Genomic DNA, 22,630 nt, shown 5'->3' with positions numbered 1-22,630 from the left:
CCCAGTTTGTTCTCCCATTAGAACTTCCCTTAGTACTGTGTATTTCTTATAGCGCTTGTTGCTGCTGTACTTTTGCTTGTGTAATTACTTGATTAATGTCTGTCCCCAACTAGACTCTAAGGTCCATGAAGACATGAACCATGTCTATATTGGCTAAACTACCATATCCCCAGAACCCACCAAAGTGTCCAATAAATATGCTGAAGTAATGAATATCTATAATCTACATGAAAATCACCAATACACTGGTTGTTCTTGTTAAAAATGCATTCTCTCAGTTTTTAATTCAGAGGATCTGAGACACAGCTTCAGGGATATGCTCCCAGCGGGGTGGTGGTACCCACCTTTTCTAATACTCACTTGACCAGGTCTTCCGAGTTCATTAGCATTCTCTGTAGCTTCCTCAGCCTAAAAGAGGACGGGGGGGAGAGTAGTCTGAATTGGGTTATGAGGCCCCCATACAGGGTACCTCACCTCAGCCATTGAACTCACTTCGCTGGCCGTGAGTCTGTTCCAAGCTCCGGCTAAGGAGGCATCCGCCAAGCCCCTCCGCAAGGGCGGGGTCGATGGCATCTCCTGCCCAGTCTGCCCTCGCGCGGAGCCCCGTTCTCTGGGAACTCACCTCCCCGAAACTCAGGGAGAGCCCTGTTAGGGCCGCTTTTGGCCCTAGTCTCAGACCTTCCCAAGGGACATGGGACGGAGTGACTGAATGCACTCAGCTCGTGGCCCCATCGATGAGCTTCCCGCCGCCCTACGTCGAAAACCAGGCTCAAGCCACATTTATAAGGCTCCCAAACCTAAATACATTTGTCGGTTATGGTGACTTCCCGCAACACATTGCGACATGCAAATACTGCGGAGCGTCCCTCCCCTGGCAACTCCTCGCTGGGACGCACGCGCGCTACGTGCTCCCGCCTTTTGACTGCGCCGGCGATACTTGGGAGAGGGTTGATGACGTCAGCGTTCTGGCTCCATGGCAGCTCGGCGGCGGCGGGGGACAGGCGGCAGCCGGGCGCGAGGTTTGGAGTGCATTGTGGGGGGCAGAAGGCTGGGGGGCGGGAAGTCGGAAAAGGAACGGTGCCCTCTGCTATAGCCCTTCCTACTTCCATCGCCGCCTGAACCAGCACTTGTCTTGGTACCGAACTTTGAAATTTTCTGTTCTCAAGAGCTTTTGGGATTACAGAACTGTGTATAACGGCTTGTTGACCTGTAACAACTAACTTAGTGCCAGCACTATCTTAAATACCTAATGTCATCCAGTTAAAAAAAATTAATTGTAAGGTGCATCATTGTTTTATGTACCACTAGGCAAGGAGAAACGCTTCCAATTAAAACATGATTCACTACTTATAAGTCATCCGCGGTAAAATGCATCCCAGTTTCAGAGATAATAAAATGCAACTCTTAGAACTGACTTATGATGAGATATCATACTCTGTGTATTGTGTTCTTACGTGCATAGGTCCACCCCACAAATTCGGTACTGTGTTGTCTTCCTCTGGATTTATCAGTCGGGGCAACTGAGGTACTAAGAGATGAAATAACTTCTTCGCGATTAAACAGCTGAAAGAGACAGGGCTGGGCTCTAAGTTAGGCACAGACTCCAGAGCACTCTAGTAACCATTATCTCATACCACCTTAGGTAGTTTGAGGATAGATATTTGGGTGGTATTGGGGCACAAGTAAACGGAAGAGATAAGCAGGCTATGAGACTCGTGCCTCAGGCCATGAGCTCACAAGGACCTCAAGGCTCCATTTTGCTTTGCTTAGTTTTATGTGGCTAGAATAGCAATTCAGGAACTCACACTGTTTTCAAGAACAGTGGTGTGGCAGTTATTATTTCTTTGTAAATTTACAAAACCACCTCAATCTATTTCTTTAAAAAGATGTTTTTTCAAAGTAGCATCATATTCAGTGTGTACTCATTCTTTCTTTTGCTTCTTTGCCTATGCTTTTGCCCATTCTGTATCACTGAATGAAGCTGAAAGAGTTAATAATGGCAAAACAGCTACAGAAGACCCTCCACCTGCAAAGAAAATTCGAAAATGCCAGAAGATGAAAAAGGAGCCTGTGGCTGGAGGAAAGGCTGATAATGACAGGACGGAAAACAAGCAAGGTCAGCTCCTGGACATACATAGGCCAGGGAGCTCCTGGGCCAGCAAGGGGTCTCTGGGAGGGGTGAGGGTCGGGGGGTGGTATCTTGTTTTTTCAACTCTTATTTCTTCCTTTCTTGAAGATATAATTAACTTTCTATCTTTTGGGCATACCACAGGACTAAACTACTTTCTCAAAATCTTCAGTTTCCTGTATTTGAGATGAACTGAGACCTGGGCAGATCAGGAGTGCTTGGGAAGGGCAAAGTTAATTATGACAGGTTTCTGTCTAACCATGACAGATAATTTTGATTCCCAAAGAAGTAGATGTGGTACATATCTGTCTTTCCTCAGAGTCTGTAAAGACCTTGCTGTTAAAGGGCAAAGCTCCAGTGGACCCAGAGTGCACAGCCAAGGTGGGGAAGGTGAGAGACTCCCATTGATTTCTCAGGGAGCAGTTGTTCGTTTGTTATTGGGATTCCTGTCTGGAACATTGCTAGTATCCATTTTAGGAATGCTCTGCAAAATATTACTAGTGATTAACTCTCTCCAAGGCTGAGTGACAGCAGGGGTGGGGTTTGGGGGTAATCATCAGGGTGATTTTTGGCATGGTTAACTTCCGGAGTCGTCATCAGCTTTCCACACCTCATTCTCTTTCTCAGTTAGAAAATTGTATCATTATCAATGTTCTAATGAGAAACTGCCCTGGTATGTATGGCATGAGTTACTGATGAATGGGAAACGGATTTGAAGAATACAGAAGAAAGGCTTCCTCTGGAACAGGTTTCCTTTAACTGAGTTAGACTGATCTGTATTTCTGTAATTACAAAAAGGGAACATGTTTTCATCATAGGAATGACAGTTTATGTGTAGAAGAACATATTTTTGCATTTCTTTCCCTGGAAGATGCATGTTGGTAGAGTGGGAGAATACTACCTCGAGGCATAAGAAAATTTAGAGCCTCGCTTAGGATCTCATCAGGGCTGTGACTGTACAAATGTCACTTTTTTCCTTTTCTCTCTAGGCCCATGTATACTGTGAAGGAAATGATATCTATGATGTCATGCTAAATCAGGTAAGGGAAGAAACTATTTTATTTATGGGAATTTCTTCTTGATAATTATTGTTGACAGCGTCCCAGTGCCCAAATCTTTAATTCTGAAGTCCCTTATATTAGACCCTAGGGGTTCATACTCCCAAGTACTCAGCCCTAGTGCACTCTACCTGATTGATAGTGGAGTCCTCTATGAAAAGCAGATCTTTTAGCAGATTTTATGTCTTTTATTGAACCTATGAACCCTCTGTTCATATCATTTTGCACATTTTCTGATAGGTTGTTGGTCTTTTTTCTTATGGGCTTTGAGGAACTTTATATAATGTGGAGGATAGTCCTTTGTCTATAATATAAATTGCTTATATATTTTCCAAATTTGTCATTTGCCTTTTGATTTTCCTTATGGTATACTTTTTGCCCTTACTGAAGTTTTACATTTTTATGTAGTTAAATTTATTTATTTTTTAAATTTACTTTTTATTGAGGTAACATTGGTTTATAACATTATATAAATTTCCCATGTACAACATTAGATTTCTACTTCTATAAGCACTACGGGGTGCTCACCACCGAAAATTTAGTTCCCATTTGTCACCATACAGTTCTCTATGCTCATCAGAGATATGGGCCTCTAATTTTCTTTTTTGTGTTGTCCTTGTCTAGTTTTGGTATCAGGGTAATGTTTTGTTTTGGGGGAGGTTTTTAAATTACTATTTCAGTCTCTTTACTAGGGTTTGGTCTATTCACATTTTCTATTTCTTTATGATTTAGTCTTGGAAGGTTGTATGATTCTAAGATTTGTCCATTTCTTCTAGGTTGTCCAGTTGTTGGCATATAGCTAGTCATAATATTCTTTTATAATCCTTTGTATTTCTGTGGTACTCATTGTTATTTCCCCTCTTTCGTTTCTGATTTTATTTATCAGAGCCTTATCTCTTTTTTTTTCTGAGTCTAGCTAAAGGTTTGTCAATTTTATTTATCTTTTCAAAGAACCAGCTGTTAGTTTCATTGATCTTTACTATTGTCTTTTTAGTCTCTATTTCATTTATTCCTACTCTGATCTTTATTATTTCCTTCCTTCTGCTGACTTTGGGGCTTCATTTGCTCTCTTTCTGGTTCCCTTAGGTGTGAGGTTAGATTGTTTATTCAGGATTTTTCTTGTTTCTTGAGGTAGGCCTGTATTGCTTTCAATTTCCCTTTTAATACCACTTTTGCTGCATCCCATAGATTTTGGTATGTCTTATTTTCATTTCATCTTTAGTATTTTTAATTTCTCCTTCGATTTCTTTGTTGACCCAATAGTTGTTCAGTAGCATGTTGTTCAGTCTCCACATATTGGTGGTTTTTCCGGCTTTCTTCTTGTAGTTGATTTCTACATTGTAGTAGTTTCACGTGATCAGAAAAGATTTTTGATACGATTTCGGTCTTCTTATATTTATTGAGACCTGTTTTGTACCTCAACATATCAATATGATCTATTTTTGAGAAAGTTCCTTGTGTACTTGAGAAGAACGTGTATTCTGCTGCACTTAGATACAGTGTTCTGTACAAATCTATCAGATCTGTCTGATCTAATGTTTCATTTAAGGCTGCTGTTCCCTTATTAACTTTCTATCTGGATGATCTATCCATTGATGTAATTTGGGTGTTAAAAGTCCCCAACTATTATTATGTTGCTGTCAGTTTCTTCCTTTAGGTCTGTTAATAATTGCTTTATATATTTTGGTGCTCCTGAATTAGGTGTACATATATTGAAAAACTTCTCTTCTCAATGAATTGTCCCCTTTGTCATTATGTAATGTCCATCTTTGTCTCTTGTTCCCTTTTTTCCTTGAAGTCTATTTTGCCTGATATGAGTATTAATTATACCCGCTTTCTTTTGGCTGCCATTTGCTTGGAGTATCATCTTCCATCCCTTCACTTTGAGCCTGTTTGTCTTTAGAGCTGAGCTGAGTCTCCTGGAGGCAGCATATAGGTGGATCTTATTTTTTAATCCATCCAGCCACTCTATGTCTTTTGTGGGGTTTTTTTGGTTTGTTTTTTAATTTATTTATTTATTTTATTTTTTGGCCGCATTGGGTCTTCGTTGCTGCGCGCGGGCTTTCTCTAGCTGCAGCGAGTGGGGGCTACTCTTTGTTGCAGTGCGCAGGCTTCTCATTGTGGTGGCTTCTCTTGTGGAGCATGGGCTCTAGGCATGTGGGCTTCAGTAGTTGTGGCATGCGGGCTCAGTAGTTGTGGCTCATGGGCTCTAGAGCACAGGCTCAGTAGTTGTGGTGCACGGGCTTAGTTGCTCTGCAGCATGTGGGATCTTCCCGGACCAGGGCTCGAACCCTGCAGACAGATTCTTAACCACTGCGCCACCAGGGAAGCCCCACTCTGTGTCTTCTGATTGGTGAAGTCAATACATTTACATTTAGGATGATTATTGATAGATGAAGACTTAGTATTGCCATTTCATCTTTTGTTTTCTGGTTGTTCTATATCTCCATTGTTTCTTTTTCCTTGTGTTTCTGTTTGCCAGTTTGGTTTGGTGGTTTTCTATGATGTCTTTCTCAGTTTCCTTTTTTTTAATGTTTAGTGCCTCTGCTCTAGATTTATACTCTGTGGTTATCATGAGGTTTGTATAAACGTCTCTTAGATAAAATAGTCCTTTTTCCGCTGATAGCATCTTCATTTGACTATATGGCTTCCATCCTCTTCCTCTTTCCCTTTTATGTATTTGTTGTCTCAAATTATCCCTTTTTATGTTGTAAATTTGTTACCAAATTGAAGTAGCTATAGTTGTTTTTTCTGCTTTTTTTCCCTTTAACCTTTATGCTGTTTAAACCTATTCTGATAGAGTTGCAATTTTCTGATTCTGTTTATCACCTTACTCAAAGTTTTGTGTACCTTTGTCTTTTTCTTTCAAGTAGAAGAGCTCCTTTCAACATTTCTTGTAAAGTAGGTGTAGTGGTGATGAACTCTCAACTTTTGTTTGTTTGGTAAAGCCTTTTTTCTCCTTCATATCTGAATGATAACTTTGCTAGGTAGAGTATTCTTGGCTAACAGTTTTTATCTTTCAGTGTTTTGAGAAAGTCATTCCACTCCTCTAGAGTTTCTTCTGAAAAATCTTCTGCTAGCCTAATGGGGATTCCTTTATAGGTGATCATACATTTTTCTCTGGCTGCCTTTAAAACTCTTCTTTTATCATCGACTTTTGACAGTCTTAATATAATGTGTCGTGGAGAAAACCTTTTTGTGTTGAGGGAATTAGATGCTCTCTTAGCTTCATGGAGTGGTCTATCAATTTTCTTGCCCAGGTTTGGGAAGTTCTCAGCTATTATTTCTTTCTGCTTGGTTCTTTTATAGTTTTAATCTCGTCAGAAAATATTCCTTCTGTTCATTAGTTTTATTCCTGAGCTCATTGAACTGCCTTTCTGAGTTTTCTTTTAGCTCATTGAGCTTCTTCATGACAGTTATTTTGTATTCTCTATCAGATCACAATATTATATTCTGTGACTTTAAGTTTGGTTTCTGGAAAATTGTCATTTTCTTTTCATGATACACTGTAATTGTGGTTCTTCGTGGTGTTTGATGAGTTGTTCCTCTGCTAGTACGTCTGAAGTAGCAAACACCGCGCTCTTCTTTAGGTAAAGCTTTTTTAAAAATCTTGATTCTGAGGATTCAACAGGTTAGAAATTACAGGCCTTTCTTTTGTTTTCCAGTAGGTGGCGATGTAACACAAGTTTTTGGTTTCTCATCGGACCTGCCTCTAGTTACATTTGATAGCACTTTCCACCCTCCACCACCTCTGTCAGGGGTCACCCGGTGCCCTCCTTATCACTGTTGTGCCTCCAAGGTCATTGGTGCTTTGCTGCTGCAGCTGTCACTGGCGTCATTACCTGGGGCACCAGGATGGCAGGAGCCTCCGTTCGCCTGGGATCTCCTAAGTCACAGGAAAAGGCGCGGGGAGCTGGGTCGCCAGTGCCTCTGAGTTGTCTGGTATTGTTGTGTTCAGCCGGGAGCTGCCACTGAGGGTGAAGGTGCAGGGGCCAGAGTCACGGGCCCTCCATGGCTCCCCTGTCACTGCTGCCCAGTTACCTGTGGCTGCCAGCACCACTGCAGCCAGGACGCCAGAGTCCTTTGCACCGCCTCACCTGCTGCTGCCAGGTTCTCTGGGGGCACGGAATCGCAGGCACCGCCTCCACTGTTGCCCTGGTTCCACCTCCTCTATGTGTCCCAGTCCACCCACCTTTAGATGTACAGATGTGTGGAATTCTCTGGCACCCTGGAGTGTAAGACAGAGGCACCTTTGTTGAGTTGTGGATTTTTTTACTGGTTGTAGATTGAAGGGAGCATCTTTTCTCCACCATGATGCTGATATCCAATTTTTTTCTTTTTAATCTTTTTTCTCTTTGTTTATATTTGTTGTTTTGGGTAGATACTACACATGCCTGGTTAATGTATTTCCTGAATATGTCTTCATATTTGAATTGATTGATCTATCATATATACTTTTAACAGCTACCTAGTATTCTTTTATTACCACTTTTTTCAGTTAAAATATCATGAGCAGATAGAAAAGATCCTAAGGCCCCTTTTTGTTCTACCATCTGCCACTTTATAATGTGAGCAGACAGGAGGTAGGAACAGGAAACACACTTAACAAAGGAGACTGCATTGATGACCAGGGCTTGGCCTTACAGCACAAGCTGCTGTTCCTTATCATGGACTGCTCACTCTCTTCACTCAGAGTAAGTTACTCACAGGATACCGCTTTTTAGATACTAGTCACATTTTCTCTGAATGTCTCCAGCTCAGGTCACGTTAGGTACGGTGCAGACGTGGCAGTGGTTTCTGCCTGTCCTCCCTCCCCTCCTAACATCCTGCTCTCAGCTCATTGTCAGATTGCTGCAGCTGACAAACGAAAGCAGTAAGTGGAACTATTGAAGAATAAGTTGTCTAAACAAACAAGCATAATAGTTACAGATCTTTGGGGCATCAAAATTGTTTTCACTTGGAAAATAATTATTGGGAATGGATTGGGAGCTGGAAAATACATATGGCCTCGGAACCATCTATGGAAGGAAGTGATGATATTTGAGGTTGGGTAGAGGTTTTAGGAAGCGTCCAGCCTTTAATTCCTAGGAACTCAAAGTTTAATATAGAAACCCTTTTCTTCCTTTCTTATATCCTTACTCTTACATGAACCTGATTTTCTTGTCCCTTGCTGTCCTTTCCTCATGGCAATTACTGGTACCTGTGACCAAGGAAAAGTCATTAGTTTATGTAGCTTCCATTTGCAAACTTCTGTCCTTTTATGTTCATATTTCTATCATCGTAGACCAATCTCCAGTTCAACAACAACAAGTATTATCTGATCCAGCTGTTAGAAGATGATGCACAGAGGAACTTCTGTGTTTGGATGAGATGGGGCCGAGGTAATGACTTTCATTGTGGATTTTATGAATTATTATTCAGAAAGCCAAAAGCAACTAAGTGAGTAGCCAAAGGATCCTCTGGGTTTAAATTGGTGAAGTAGAGTTTCTATAACCTGTCAGAGGCTTAGGAATCAAACTGTGCTGCTTGAAATTGGGGAGTGGCCAGCATCCTCATTTGCAAGTTCCCATCGGAAAAAGTACTAGCAGCCTGTTGAGGCTGAGAACTCTCCTGCAGTTGGGCTGCTAGTGCTGTTCAGAGGCAACAGGATCAGTTCCCTAAGCCCTTTCACCTTTTCCTTCTTCCCTTCCTGCCCATTTGTCAGATGCTAAGTGGAGAAACCTTAGAGAGCTGGCTTGTTGCTATCAGAGAACTGTTCTTGGGTTGGGGGGCAGAGAACCATCTTACACGTGGCATTTACTTTGCAGTTGGAAAAATGGGGCAGCACAGCTTGGTGGCTTGTTCTGGGGACCTCAACAAGGCCAAGGAAATCTTTCAAAAGAAGTGAGTGCTAAGAAATGAGTACAAAAAAATACCCTTCTTCTTCTTGGATATCTCTTCTTTAAGAATTTTATAGTAAGTGTGATTTGGCCTAAATGATAATGTCTTTCCACTGTGACACTGTATGATCGGAACACCAAATTACATCCTTAGTTAGTGATTAAATCACCTGGAACTGTGAAATTGACTAAAAAGAGAAGAAGCTAATATATTCAGCACATGACCAACAATTTAGGAAATTTGGGAAAAATGAGATGAGACTATTCAGCTACAGTTTGAAAAATTATTTTACTATGATATGAAAAACTTTCTGGAGTCTCTGGGAATGTTTCTTTCAGAGAAAAGGATTGTATAGGGATCTTTTGTCTTAAATCTCAATGACTTTCGTGATGTTTGGGGCCTTTGGGAAGCTCAGGCGTCTTTTCCCATTTTTTTTGTTCCCTTTGTCTCTAGAGCTTTTCTGTCCATTCAGGGTCCTAATTCAGAATCCAGATTTATGGAAAATTGATGTCGCAGGAAATAAAAAGTCTGAAGATGTTCTTAGGAAATAATTGTAAGCCCATCCCTAGTAGTAGACCCTTGTTTGTAAGATTTTCTCACCACCTTGAACTTTACAGATTCCTTGACAAAACAAAAAATAATTGGGAGGATCGTGAGAAGTTTGAGAAGGTGCCTGGAAAATATGATATGCTACAAATGGACTATACCACCAACACTCAGGTAAACTCTGACTATACGTTTAGGGAAGAACTGTTTCCTCTTAACCAGGGTGAAGTCTAGCAGAGTGACTTAGATGAGGTCCTAGTCTCTGTTATTTACTAAGGTTCTTATAAAATCTTAGGTCCTGTTTCCAGAAGTTTAATATTGAGTCAAGAGAGGAGTAATAAATAGTCAAACTGATAAAACTACATTTAAAGGTGCCTTCACTTCTAGTTATATACCACAGTTTAAAAAAAAAAATTTAATTTTGAATGCTGAGTTATAACCAGGATGTTAAAAGGATCTATCCTGAAAACTGTCACATATCTGAAAAATGAAAAACCAGTCTTTTTAAGGTGAGAAGATTTGAGATACGATAGCTTCTTTACATACTTAATGACATCATATTTGGAGGGCCTTTTAGACTTACTCTGAGTGTTTAACTATGGGAAGCAGAAGTAGGACTAGAAGGTGGAAGTCACACTGAGTACAACTAGGTTAATAATGGAACGGGCCTGTGTTCAAGCAGAGGCCGACGTTGACCTGGCAGGAATATTGTAGAGCCCGTCCTTGCACGGAGCGTAAAATAGATCCTTTCAGATTTTATGACTTTTTTTTGCTGTAGAGTGAAGAGGAAACAAATAAAGGTGAATCTCTCAAATCCCAGTTGAAACCAGAGTCACAGCTAGATCTTCGTGTACAGGAGCTGATAAAGTTGATCTGTAATGTCCAGGCCATGGAAGAGATGATGGTAGAAATGAAATATGATACCAAGAAAGCCCCACTTGGTAGGACTTCAGATTCGACCCTACATTCTCACTTCATACTCTAGTTCCTTTACCAGGATATTTTATCACCATCATGATTTAAAGCTTGCTGATATTACTGAACAAAGAAAGAGAGATTTGGGGTGAGAGGTTGCGTGGGGGGAGGAAGAACAATTTTGAAAGTTGAAAGGTGAGAGTCTTTGTTGGGCAGGGACACAAATACAGTTGACAGGCTTGGGACCCTAGTTGTGGAGTCTGATCTCTGGCTGCGTCTGCAGGGAAGCTGACAGTGGCACAGATCAAGGCAGGTTACCAGTCTCTTAAGAAGATTGAGGATTGTATTCGGGCTGGCCAGCATGGACGAGCTCTCATGGAAGCATGCAATGAATTCTACACCAGAATACCACATGACTTTGGGTAAGGCCTGTGCTGTTACTTCACTTTGGTCTTCTGCCCAGCCATATCCCCTACATCACTCAGCAGCAACTATAATCTTTTTAATTTTTCATTTCTAAGGAAATGATCATCTTGAATAGCTGTAGAGCGAAAATGATTTATAGATAGCCTATTTAATCAGCTTATGAGTATGGGATGTGATCTCCTGGCCTGATTACAACCATATTCTCTGACAAAGTGGAAGTTACCAACTCAAGAGAGAGTGGGGTCTAGCTATCCAACCAACATATAAAACACCTTCAGGCATATCACCCTGTTTCCTATTCTTTAAGGTGACAGTAACACACTAACACCATTTCTGTGAACTCAAAGGATATTAAGTATATAAAATACATTTTATCTTTGTTGATTCTGCATTCCGGTGCTTCCTTTATTTTTATTCCTCTATTGCTTTATAGAAGCCTGTGACCTAGAAATAACCCCGAGTGGTCAATAGGTATATTTCTGCCTCTAGATAGGACTTCATCCAAACTATTCCTTATTGATGTCAATACATCTTATTTTTATTTTTTTTTTTAATTTTTATTTATTTTTTTTTGGTACGCGGGCCTCTCACCGTTGTGGCCTCTCCCGTTGTGGAGCACAGGCTCCGGACGCGCAGGCTCAGCGGCCATGGCTCACGGGCCCAGCCGCTCCGCGGCATGTGGGATCTTCCCGGACCGGGGCACAAACCTGTGTCCCCTGCATCGGCAGGCGGACTCTCAACCATTGCGCCACCAGGGAAGCCCCATCTTATTTTTAAAAAGTTCCCATAAAAAGGAATTTTAACTCTAGTCCCAAATGTCAAAATCTATATAGTTTGTTCATTTTATCCTACTCAGAGTATATGCGTAATATCTCTTTATATATTTGGAAGTTAAAATCTCTTACAGATCTCTATCAAATGGAAGACCCCAGTTTCTTATACCTATTTTCTAAAGGACCTATCTTTAGTCTGTTATTTTTAGTCATGTGCCTTTTGGCCACACATCAGAGAACTAATTATTGGTTATATCTCTGTCCTAGACTCCATACCCCTCCATTAATCCGGACAGAGAAAGAGCTGTCAGACAAAGTACAGCTACTAGAGGTGAGATATGTGTGGATTGGGAAGTATTACATCTCTTGCCCCAGGTTCCTCCCACACTGATTTTCTGTCTCATCTTGTCAGGCTTTGGGAGACATTGAAATTGCCATTAAACTGGTGAGGACAGAACTGCAGAGCCCAGAACACCCACTGGACCAACACTATAGAAAACTACATTGTGCTTTGCACCCTTTAGACCATGAGAGCTATGAGTTCAAAGTAAGAAAAATGATCATTTATTTTCATAACAAAATAAATGATTCACCCTTCCCCATCCCCCTGTTCTCTGACTACTTCTGGTTAAGAGAAAACTTGAGGGCAGAACTATTTACTAGGAATTGGGAAGGTAGGGCTCTTTCTAGCTGCCCTTGTGAGACCATTTGGGCCAATTTACACCAGAAGCCCTGAGGTTCTTCAGCTCACCATGGTCTCTTATAGAGTCCGCATCAGCCATTTCTTTCATTCTTCTTCACAGGTGATTTCCCAGTACCTGCGGTCTACACATGCTCCCACACACAGTGACTATACCATGACCTTGCTGGATGTATTTGAAGTAGAGAAGGAGGGTGAGAAAGAAGCCTTCAGAGAGGACCTTCATAACAGGTCTCCATTTAGCTTTGGGTTTGGGAAGACATTCCCTTGCCTGAAGCGCAGTTATGGAACTTATAGAGAAGGATAGCAGAGACAGCTGTTGGTGTTTTTTTATGCTTATGGCCTGTGTTTGCAGGAGAGCAAGAGAGAGTACAATAATATTGGCTTTTCCTTAGGATGCTGCTATGGCATGGTTCCAGGCTGAGTAACTGGGTGGGAATCCTGAGCCACGGGCTTCGAATCGCCCCACCTGAGGCTCCCATCACAGGTTACATGGTGAGTAGAAATTGAACCCTGGAGGTAGGTACAAGGGAAAAGAATACAATTTTCTCAGTCCTTCCCTCCCCCCTTTCTTTTTTTTTCCTAGATTAGGATTAGGTGGTGACCTGGCATTGACTATGACCTTCCTTTCTTAAATTCCTAAGGATATCCCTCCTTTCTCCCCAGAAAGCAGAGATTCATTGATGCTTCTGCCTTCTCTTGGAACAGAATTGTGAGGGGAAATGGAGAAGGGTCTATATTGTATTTAAGATAATAGAACACAGGGTCAGTGGTATGAGCCTCCCTTCTAACACAATGGGTTAGGCAGCTGACCTTGTTTTTTTTTTATTTATATGTTTCAGTTTGGAAAAGGAATCTACTTTGCTGACATGTCTTCCAAGAGTGCCAATTACTGCTTTGCCACTCGCCTAAAGGATACTGGACTGCTGCTCCTGTCAGAGGTAAGGCAGGAACACATCCGTGATTTCTAGTTTATTATTAGTTCCTATTTTTCCAAAGAGAAAAGTTCAGCCACAGAACCAAGAGGTTCACCTGGGAGAACCTGAGAGGGAAGCCAAGTGCAATTTCCACTGCATTCGATTCTGCTGGAGTAGGAGAAGAAAGTACTGATGGAGTTTTCTGTTTGGCTTTAGAGCCATTCATTTCAGTAGGATGTGGTCATTTAAAGATCCTTTTCTTTGCAGGTAGCTCTAGGTCAGTGTAATGAGCTACTAGGGGCCAATCCAGAGGCAGAAGGATTACTTCAGGGCAAACACAGCACCAAGGGGCTAGGCAAGATGGCTCCCAGTCCTACGTGCGCCATCACCTTGTAAGTACTCAGAGCCTGGAGGGTCAGAAAACTCCTTTTGGCCAGATAAGACTCTCTACTTTCTCTATTCAAACTTCTGAACCAGAGGCAGATGTTGACACACATTCTTCCATTTGGCAGGAATGGGAGTACAGTGCCCTTAGGACCAGCAAGTGACACAGGAATTCTGAATCCAGAGGGTTATACCCTCAACTACAACGAATTTATTGTCTATAACCCCAACCAGGTCCATATGCGATACCTTCTAAAGGTTCGATTTAATTTCCTGCAGCTGTGGTGAATGTTGACATTAAACAAACCAGAGAAAATATGATCTTCAAGCAAGAAAACAGGCAACGTTGTACTTTCGATTTTCTCATATTTTCTGTAATAAAGACGGTACAAAGCTTCCACTGGCTTCTTCGGGCTTTACTTCTGCAAGCACATATTTCTTCTGATGTTAGTGTATCTTTATTTCCAGGACAGAAAATACAGCTTCTCTGCATATGCCACGGCTAGCTGCAGGTTACTCAGGATCCTGTTCTGTTCTTTCACAGCAGAATAGCCTCTGTGCATTGAGGGAGACTAATGTTTTTCTCCATTTAATATAGTTTTTCTGCAAACTGGAGTTTGTTGGGTAGTATTATAGGAAGGGTAGAGGCAGCAAAGACTGAATTGTTTCCCATACAAATCTTCTCACTTGCCTTTTTCCCCTGTTTACCACCTGCAGACCAGGTCTCCCACCACTTAGCATCCTAGGTCTCAGCAGATGTCCAAAATTTTGGGTAGCACTTGGAGGACTGTCACTAAGCCTAAATATATCTCAGGGAGGAAGGGAGAGAAGGAGAATGATTTAACGTACCCCACTCCATCTAAGAAGTACTAAAGTCTAAAACAGATCCAGAGACTTCTTGACTATTTGTAAACACATGCAACACAGATAAACACACACATACAACATACTTCCTTAGTAACAATGAAGGTGATTTAAATGAAAACAATAGTTTGTAACTTTTTAGAGACCAGATTACCAATATCTATCAAAAATTTTAAATGTACACACCCTTTGACCTAAAAATTACAGATGTACATGTTTACATAGAAGATGTCACTGCAGAATTGTTATATGCAAAAGAACCCATAAATAAGGAACTAGTTAAATATATTCTCTCATTGAAATAGTATGCTGCTGTTAAAACTAGACTATACACTTCAAAAAAATGTAAGAGAAGGGAATACTTCCCAACTCATTTATAAGGCAGTATAAAACTAAACCCAGATAAAGATATCACAAGAAAATTATAGACCAGTATCCTGTAAGAATGTAGATACAGGTGCAGTGGTTAATAATCCACCTGCCAATGCAGGAGTCACAGGTTCAAGCCCTGGTCCAGGAAGATCCCATACGCTGCAGGGCAACTAAGCCCGTGAGCCGTAACTGCTGAGCCCGTGTGCTGCAACTACTGAAGCCCACGTGCCTAGAGCCCATGCTTCGCAACAAGAAGCCACTGCCATGAGAAGCCTGTGCACTACAACGAAGAGCAGCCCCTGCTCGCCACAACTAGAGAAAGCCCGCGTGCAGCAATGAAGGCCCAACACAGCCAAAAATAAATACATTTATTTAAAAAAAAAAAGAATGTAGATACAGGGACTTCCCTGGTGATCGAGTAGTCAAGAATCCACCTTCCAATGCAGGGGACATGGGTTCGATCCCTGGGTGAGGAACTAAGATCCCGCATGCTGCGGGGCAACTAAACCTGCGTGCCACAACTAGAGAGCCTGAACGCCGCAACTACTGAGCCCATGCACTCTGGAGCTCGTGCGCCACAACTAGAGAAGCCCGCATGCTGCAACTAGAGAGAGAAGCCCACAATGAAGAGCCCACATGCTGCAATGAAGACCCAGCTCAGCAAAAAAAAAAGAATGTAGATACAAAAATAAAATACTATCAAGCCTAAACCAGCAAACCATAAAAAAGGATTATACAGCATGACCAAATGAGATTTATTGCAGAAATGCAAGGTTGGTTCAACATACGAAAATCAACCAAAATTGATGGTTGTGACTTTTGCCAAATGTAGGGCAAAAGTCACATGACCATCTCATCAGATGCAGAAAAAGCAATTGGCAAAATTCAACACCCTTTCACGATAAACATTCAACAAACTAAGAATGGAAAGGACCTTCTTCAACCTAATAAAGGATGTCTATGAAAAACCGCAAAAAGACTGAAAGTTTTTCCCCAAAGATCAGGAACAAGACCAGGATATCTGCTCTCACCACTTCCATTCAGCATTGTACTGGATTCTGGGCACAGTAATTAGATAAGGAATAGAGGGGAAAAGGCATCCATATTGAAAAGGAAGAGGAAAAACTATATTGGCAGATTACATGATCTAATATATATATAGATTAGATTACATGATGTAATATATATATATAGGTTACATGATCTAATATATATATATTAGATTACATGATCTAATATATATATAAAGCCCTAAACAATACATACAAAAGGAAATTAGAGATAATAAGTTCAACAAGGTTGTGGGATACAAGATCAATATACAAAAATCAGTTGTATTTCTATACACTAGCAATGAATAGTCTGAAAAGGAAATTAAAATCCCTTTATAATAGCATCAAAAAAAATTAGGAGTAGATTTAAATCACAAAACTTGTACACTGAAAATGACAATACATTATTGAAAGAAATTTAAGAAGACCCAAATAGGTGGAAATACACTGTGTTCATGGATTGGAAAATTTAATATATCTTAAGATGGCAATACTCCCCAAAGTGATCTACAGATTCAGCGCAATTCTGGTCAAAATTCCAATAGCCTTTTTGCACAAGTGAACAAGACAAACCTAAAATTCATATGAGATTGCAAAGTGATCTTGAATAGCCAAAACAATCTTGAAAAAGTTGGAGGACTCAGACACTTTCTGATTTCAAAACTTACTACAAAGCTGTAGTAATCAAGAAAGTGTGGTACTGGCATAAAGATGATATATAGATCAATAAAATTGGAGAGTTGTGAAATAAATACATGTATCTATGGTCAACTGATTTTCAACGAGGATGCCAGGACTACTAAAAGGGGGAAAGAATAGTTTTTTCAATAAATGGTGTCAAGACAACTTGGATATCCACATGCAAAGTAATCAATCAATCAAAAATTAACTCAAAGTGTGTCAAAGACTTAAATGTAAGAGCTAAAACTATAAAACTTTTAGAAAACACAGATGGAAATCTTGTGACCTTGGATTAGGCAATAGTTTCTGAGCTATGACACCAACAGCACAATCAACCAAAGAAAATAATAGTGTTCATCAAAATTTGAAACTTTTGTTAATCAAAGGACACTATCGGGACTTCCCTGGTGGTCCAGTGGTAAAGAATCCACCTTCCAATGCAGGGGACACGGGTTCGAACCTTGGTCGGGGAACTAGGATCCCACAGGCTGCAGGGCAACTAAGCCCGCGTGCCACAACTACTGAGCCCATGCTCCTCAACTGGAGAGCCCACGTGCTGCAAACTACAGAGCCCACGCACTCTGGAACCAGTGTGCCACAACTAGAGAGAGAAAACCTGCACACCACAACTAGAGAGAAGCCTGTGCGCTGAAACAAAGAGGCCACATGATGCAACAAAATACTCCACGTGCCACAACGAAGACCCAATGCAGCCAAAAAAATAATTAATTATAAATAAATAAATAGATATACTAGAGGAAGAAAAAAAAGGACACTATCAAGAAAGTGAAAAGACAACCTATAGAATGGGAGAAAATATTTGCAAATCATAACATGATGAGGATCCAGTATCCAGAATATATAAAGAACTCTTACAATTCAACAGTAAAAAGATAAATAGGGGCTTCCCTGATGGCGCAGTGGTTAAGAATCCACCTACCAATGCACGCGACATGGGTTTGAGCCCCCGTCTGGGAAGATCCCACATGCCGCAGAGCAACTAAGCCTGTGCGCCACAAGTACTGAGCCTGCACTCGAGCCCACGAGCCACAACTACTGAGCCAATGTACCACAACTACTGAAGCCCGTGTGCCTAGAGCCCGTGCTCCGCAACGAGAAGCCACCGCAATGAGAAGCCCGTGTACTGCAACGAAGAGTAGCCCCCGCTCGCCACAACTAGAGAAAGCCCACGCGCAGCAACACAGACCCAACGCAGCCAAAAAAATAAATAATAAATTTATTTACAAAAAGATAAATAACCCAGTTAAAAACCAACCAAAGAATCTGAATAGAAATTTCTCCAAAGAAATACAAATGTCCAATAATAAGCACATGAAAAGATGTTCAACATCATTAAATATTAAAGAAACAAATCAAAATCACAAGATACCACTTGACAAACACTAGCAGGGCTGCAATTAAAAAGACCAAAAATAACAAGTAGTGGTGAAAATGTGGACGAATTAGAAACCTCTCATGTTACTGGTGAGAATGTGAAATGGCTCAGCTTCTTTGGAGAATAGTTTGGCAGTTCCTCAAATAGTTAAAACATATAGTTACCATGTGACCTACTAATCCTGATCTTAGGTATGTAAAGAGAATTGAAAAGAAATGTTTACACAAAAACTTGTACGTTGACTGTTGATAGCAACATAATAATAGCCAAAAAGTGGAAACAACCAGAATTTCTATCAATTGATGAATGGATGAACACAATATGGTGTATCTATACAATGGAATATTATTGTATTATTTATTGTTATATTGTATTATTATTATAAAATGGAATAAAGTATTGATACATGCTACAAAATGGATAAACCTTGAAAACATGCTAAGTGAAAGCCACACAAAAGGCCACATATTGTATGATTCCATTTATATAAAATGTCTTGAATAGGCAAATCCATAGAGATGAAAAGTAGATTAGCAATTGCCAGTGGCTGGAGGAAGGGGTGAGAGGGGAGTGATTCGGTACAATGTTTCTTTGGAGGTAATAAAAATGTTCTGGAATTAATGGTGATAGTTGCAGTGTTGGAATATACTAAAAACCACTGAATTATAGGGTGAAAAACAGGACTCCCCTAACACCACTAGTCCAGTGCTTCAGGCTCCGGGGAAGGGGGAACGGGTTTGATCCCTGGTCAGGGAACTAAGATCCCGCATGCTGTGCAGTGTAGCCAGAAAAAAAAAAAAAAAAAAAAAAAGGTGAAAATGAATTATATCTCAATTAAAAATGCTATACTGAATTTTTGTGATATATATTTTTCCTTTAAAAATAGTGGCCAAAAAAGTTGCATTGAAATATACATACTATGTAGTTTAAGTAATAAAATGCAATAGGCTCCCAAAAAGTAAAATAGATATTCATGAGTCCATACTGATATGTGAATGACTCAATATATAAATAAGTGGGGAAGAGGGGATAAACATTCCTTTTAGAATTTCAATTAATATAGAAGGGCTGAGGGAAATAGAAAATCATCATTAGAAAATCACAGTCATAATTGCTCAGGCAAGATTGATGCATGAATATTAAAAAGTGAAAACAGAATATTTGCATAGTCTAAAAAAACTTACCTCAAAATTTATTGATTTTGTGGTGATTACCACAAATTCTTTGATATATCTCCCTCTTAGAGGCTTAATCCCCTTCCCCTTGAGTGTGAGCTAGACTTAATGACTTGCTTCTAACAAACAATATGGAGAAGGTACAGTAAGAAAAACCTGGCAAACATCGCGTCAACCTTACAAGTGATCAAGGTTAACACCACTAGTAATAAGTCATGTTGATATCATTGCTTTTGATATGATGTAACAAGAAGGGCACATCATCTCTTGTATTCTTCCTTTAAATTCATAATTTCAGTCTGTTCATGAGAAGACAGCAGACAAAGCCAAACTGAGGGATATTCTACAAAACACCTGACCAGAAATCTCCAAGAATGTCAAGACTATGGAAAGTCTGAGACAGGGTCACAGCTGAAGGATTAGACTAAGGCGCCATAATGACTAAATGCAATGTGGTATTCTGGATTGGACCTGGAACAAAATGAAGATATTAGTGGAAAAACTGAGGAAATCGAATCACATATGTAGTTAATAATATTGTATCAATGTTAATTTTTTGGTTATGTAAGATGTTAACACTAGAGGAAGCTGGGTGAAGAAGGGTATGTGGGAATATTCTGTGTAAATCTTAACTGCTCTTTTTTAAAAAAGGACTAAGAGCCATTCTACTGGAAAAGCATCAGCACAGGTTCTTTGAGGGTATAACTGTGTATCTGGTTCCTAGTTCTTCCAGATACATGGTAGGATGACACTTCCCTCCCCTTTGACAATAGGCAGAGCCGTGTGACTTGCTTTGCTCACATATATAAAATATGAGTGGAAGTGATGTGTTTTATTTCCAGGTAGATTTAGAGCCAACAAGTGGGGTTTTTTTCTTTTTTAAAAATTCTATCAGTTCCCCATATATATTTTTTTAACTGAAAAATTGAGTCCAGATTTCATCTGACTGATTAAATATATACCAATAACCAAGACATTTTTGAGAAAGAATAACAACGTGATACTTGCACTAGTGGATAAGGAAAAGAACAGTCAAGCACTTCCTGAACATTTACCATGTAAGTGTCAACTACTGTTCTAAGTGTTTCACATGTTTTAACTCATTTAATCCTCACAACATCCCTAAAAAAATAGGCAATATTATTATGCCTATTTTACAGATGGGGAAAGGGAAGCAGTCTTGTTAAAACAAATTTCTGACCTGTCATGGAACAATACTTTCGTAAAATATAATAAAAATGAAGTACCAGGAAAATGAACCATCAAGAATTTGTGGAACAGCACTGGTCCACAAACCAAACTTTGTTTTTGTTTTTGTGTCGTGGCCTCTCCCGTTGCGGAGCAGAGGCTCCGGACGCGCAGGCTCAGCGGCCATGGCTCACGGGCCCAGCCGCTCCGCGGCATGTGGGATCTTCCCAGACTGGGGCACGAACCCGCATCCCCTGCATCGGCAGGCGGACTCTCAACCACTGCGCCACCAGGGAAGCCCACAAACCAAGCTTTGAATAGATATGTTCTAGATTTCAAAAACAAATTGTGGTGAGAGTACCCCGATGGCCGAGTGGTTAGGATTCTGGGCTCTCACTGCTGTGGCCCAGGTTCATTCCCTGGTCAGGGAACTGAGATCCTGCAAGCCACACGGCACGGCCAAAACAAACAAACAAAAAAACCCAAACTGCACAGATGTGTAAAAACAGATGTTAAAAACTGACACATGAAAAAGGTGCTTCTGTGGGTTGAAGAAGACTGTTCCAATGTCCTATGATCCTATAATCCAGTGACTGTAATTGAACTCATCCAGGCACTGGGAGACACTGAAATTGTTTAATGACAAGAACTCAGAAAATATTTAACGTAAAACCTGAACTGATTTTCCCTTCAACTCCCTTGGGGACATATTTACTGTTACCTAGAACCTGTTCTTCACTCATAGCAATTATATCTCCAAGATAAGAAAGATCACACCCTTCAGGTGGACCTGGTAAACAGAGCTGAGTCTACTGAGCAAGGTATGCTTTACTTTCTCCAGCCCCACTCCTCCATCCTCAGCTGGGGTGCCTTTGTAGAATTTTTAGAGCATGGAAGACAGACATCTAGGGCTTCCTCCTTCCTTGGCCCATGCTTTCAGGGGAACAAAAGGCAAAAGATTGAACCCAGTGACTTCCAGGATGATGCTGTGCCATGGTTCTCTGTAGCATTTCTGGGTAATAGTATGAATCATAAGTTTCAAATTACCTTAACTTGGACTTCTAGTCACAAGTTCATGTAGAGCAGGTAGTCTAGAAGGTATGTTTAGAGCCCTGCATGAGGCATGGGATAAAAGATAGAAGCATGACCTACGATTAAAACTTATCAGCTGATGGCATTCCTTATGTCTTTATCCTCAGGCTGAGAGAGAATATGAGGCATTGGTAGAAATAAGATAAAGTCCTTCAGGTGATTTCTCCACATAAAGTCTGGAATCAGGGCAAAGTAAGAATGAAACTGAGTACCCCTCAACTCCCTAAATCCAGAAAACTCTAGACCAGAGTGCAGTGATATGTCTCTGAGAGAACCCTACCAACCCAGGATAAAATCCTGTAATAGCTCTGGCTTATCATACACAAGTCCTTGACTTCTTGGACACCGAAGACCCTTAACCCTTCCTTAACCCTTAGAAAGAAAGGGCCTCAGGGAACTTCCTCTCCCATAAAACAGACTTATAGGAAAATAAGAGGGTCACAGTTTACTTAAGAGGGTCACAGTCCACAGCAAGTCCATGTGTAGGCATTGTTCCACCTTTCAACTCATTTTATCTTTATGAACTTCAATTTGAGAGAGAGACCCTTTTGTGATCTCCTCCAAGAATGCAAATTACTATACTGACTAATGCTTCCAAGTCAAGTGTCTGCCGCTTGCCCTGTCAGAGGCTGTGAAAGCCAGAAGACACGTTCTGCTCTCAGAGCCCTGGCTTCTCACCTCTCACCTGGGCAGTTGGCTCTGAGTAGATGGGGCTGCTTCTGTGACAGGAACCTAGCGTTGTCCTGGTTCTATCCCAGTTCTTTCCAAATACCCTGAACCAGGGCCCAAGTGACTCATTCTTCCTTCTCTTCCTCTTCCTTGAACAAGTGAGAGGTCTTCAGATTTCTTTTCAAACTAAGTGCTGGTCAACATCACTTTCATTCCTCCTCCTAGTAGGAGTCATACCTTACGGTCCTGGGGCCAGAAAATGACACAAGAATTCTAAAGCATAATTTCAAAGAATACTAAAGATCTGGTTCACTTTCTTGCAGTTCTGGTAAGGATTAATGTTAAATCAGAAAAGAAACATAAGAACATTCATATTCTTCCCTCTTGGTCCAAATCCACATTAAGAACACAGGC

General features: G+C 40.7%; 3 protein-coding genes across 13 annotated transcripts in view; 1 reads left to right on the top strand and 2 right to left on the bottom strand.

Annotated features, from left to right (window-relative positions):
- The window catches only part of CCNB1IP1 (cyclin B1 interacting protein 1), a 32,620-nt gene extending 31,781 nt beyond the window's left edge, over window positions 1-839 (bottom strand). The window contains exons 1-2 of one of the 6 annotated variants that reach the window (XR_010944445.1): window positions 798-839; window positions 345-408 (exon numbers count right to left, since the gene is read on the bottom strand). The gene's annotated coding sequence lies outside the window, so the exon portion shown is untranslated. The other 5 variants (XR_010944446.1, XR_010944450.1, XR_010944447.1 and 2 more) reach the window with 5 other exon arrangements.
- Window positions 840-881: 42 nt separating this feature from the next.
- Window positions 882-14,125, top strand: PARP2 (poly(ADP-ribose) polymerase 2). 4 transcript variants are annotated; one of them, XM_067741803.1, is made up of 16 exons: window positions 885-1,019; window positions 1,982-2,116; window positions 2,448-2,518; window positions 3,118-3,168; window positions 8,471-8,567; window positions 8,994-9,069; window positions 9,684-9,786; window positions 10,391-10,553; window positions 10,811-10,949; window positions 11,994-12,057; window positions 12,139-12,273; window positions 12,530-12,657; window positions 12,822-12,921; window positions 13,269-13,367; window positions 13,611-13,735; window positions 13,856-14,125. In XM_067741803.1, the coding sequence occupies exons 1-16, from the start codon at window positions 974-976 to the stop codon at window positions 14,013-14,015; spliced, it is 1,692 nt and encodes a 563-aa protein (XP_067597904.1). In that variant the 5' UTR covers window positions 885-973; the 3' UTR covers window positions 14,016-14,125. The 4 variants fall into 4 exon arrangements, with proteins under 4 accessions (XP_067597922.1, XP_067597904.1, XP_067597914.1 ...); XM_067741813.1 differs by having other exon boundaries at window positions 995-1,135; XM_067741821.1 differs by lacking the exon at window positions 2,448-2,518 and having other exon boundaries at window positions 882-1,019.
- TEP1 (telomerase associated protein 1) overlaps window positions 13,900-22,630 on the bottom strand; it is a 50,411-nt gene continuing 41,680 nt past the window's right edge. For 2 of the 3 annotated variants that reach the window (XR_010944420.1, XR_010944415.1), the window contains exon 56: window positions 13,900-22,462. The gene's annotated coding sequence lies outside the window, so the exon portion shown is untranslated. The remainder of the gene's footprint in view (window positions 22,463-22,630) is intronic. The other variant, XR_010944417.1, reaches the window with a different exon arrangement.

The sequence above is a fragment of the Pseudorca crassidens genome, chromosome 1 (assembly GCF_039906515.1).
Source record: "Pseudorca crassidens isolate mPseCra1 chromosome 1, mPseCra1.hap1, whole genome shotgun sequence".
NCBI lineage: Eukaryota > Metazoa > Chordata > Mammalia > Artiodactyla > Delphinidae > Pseudorca > Pseudorca crassidens.
This window is presented reverse-complemented; position numbering and strand designations above follow the sequence as displayed.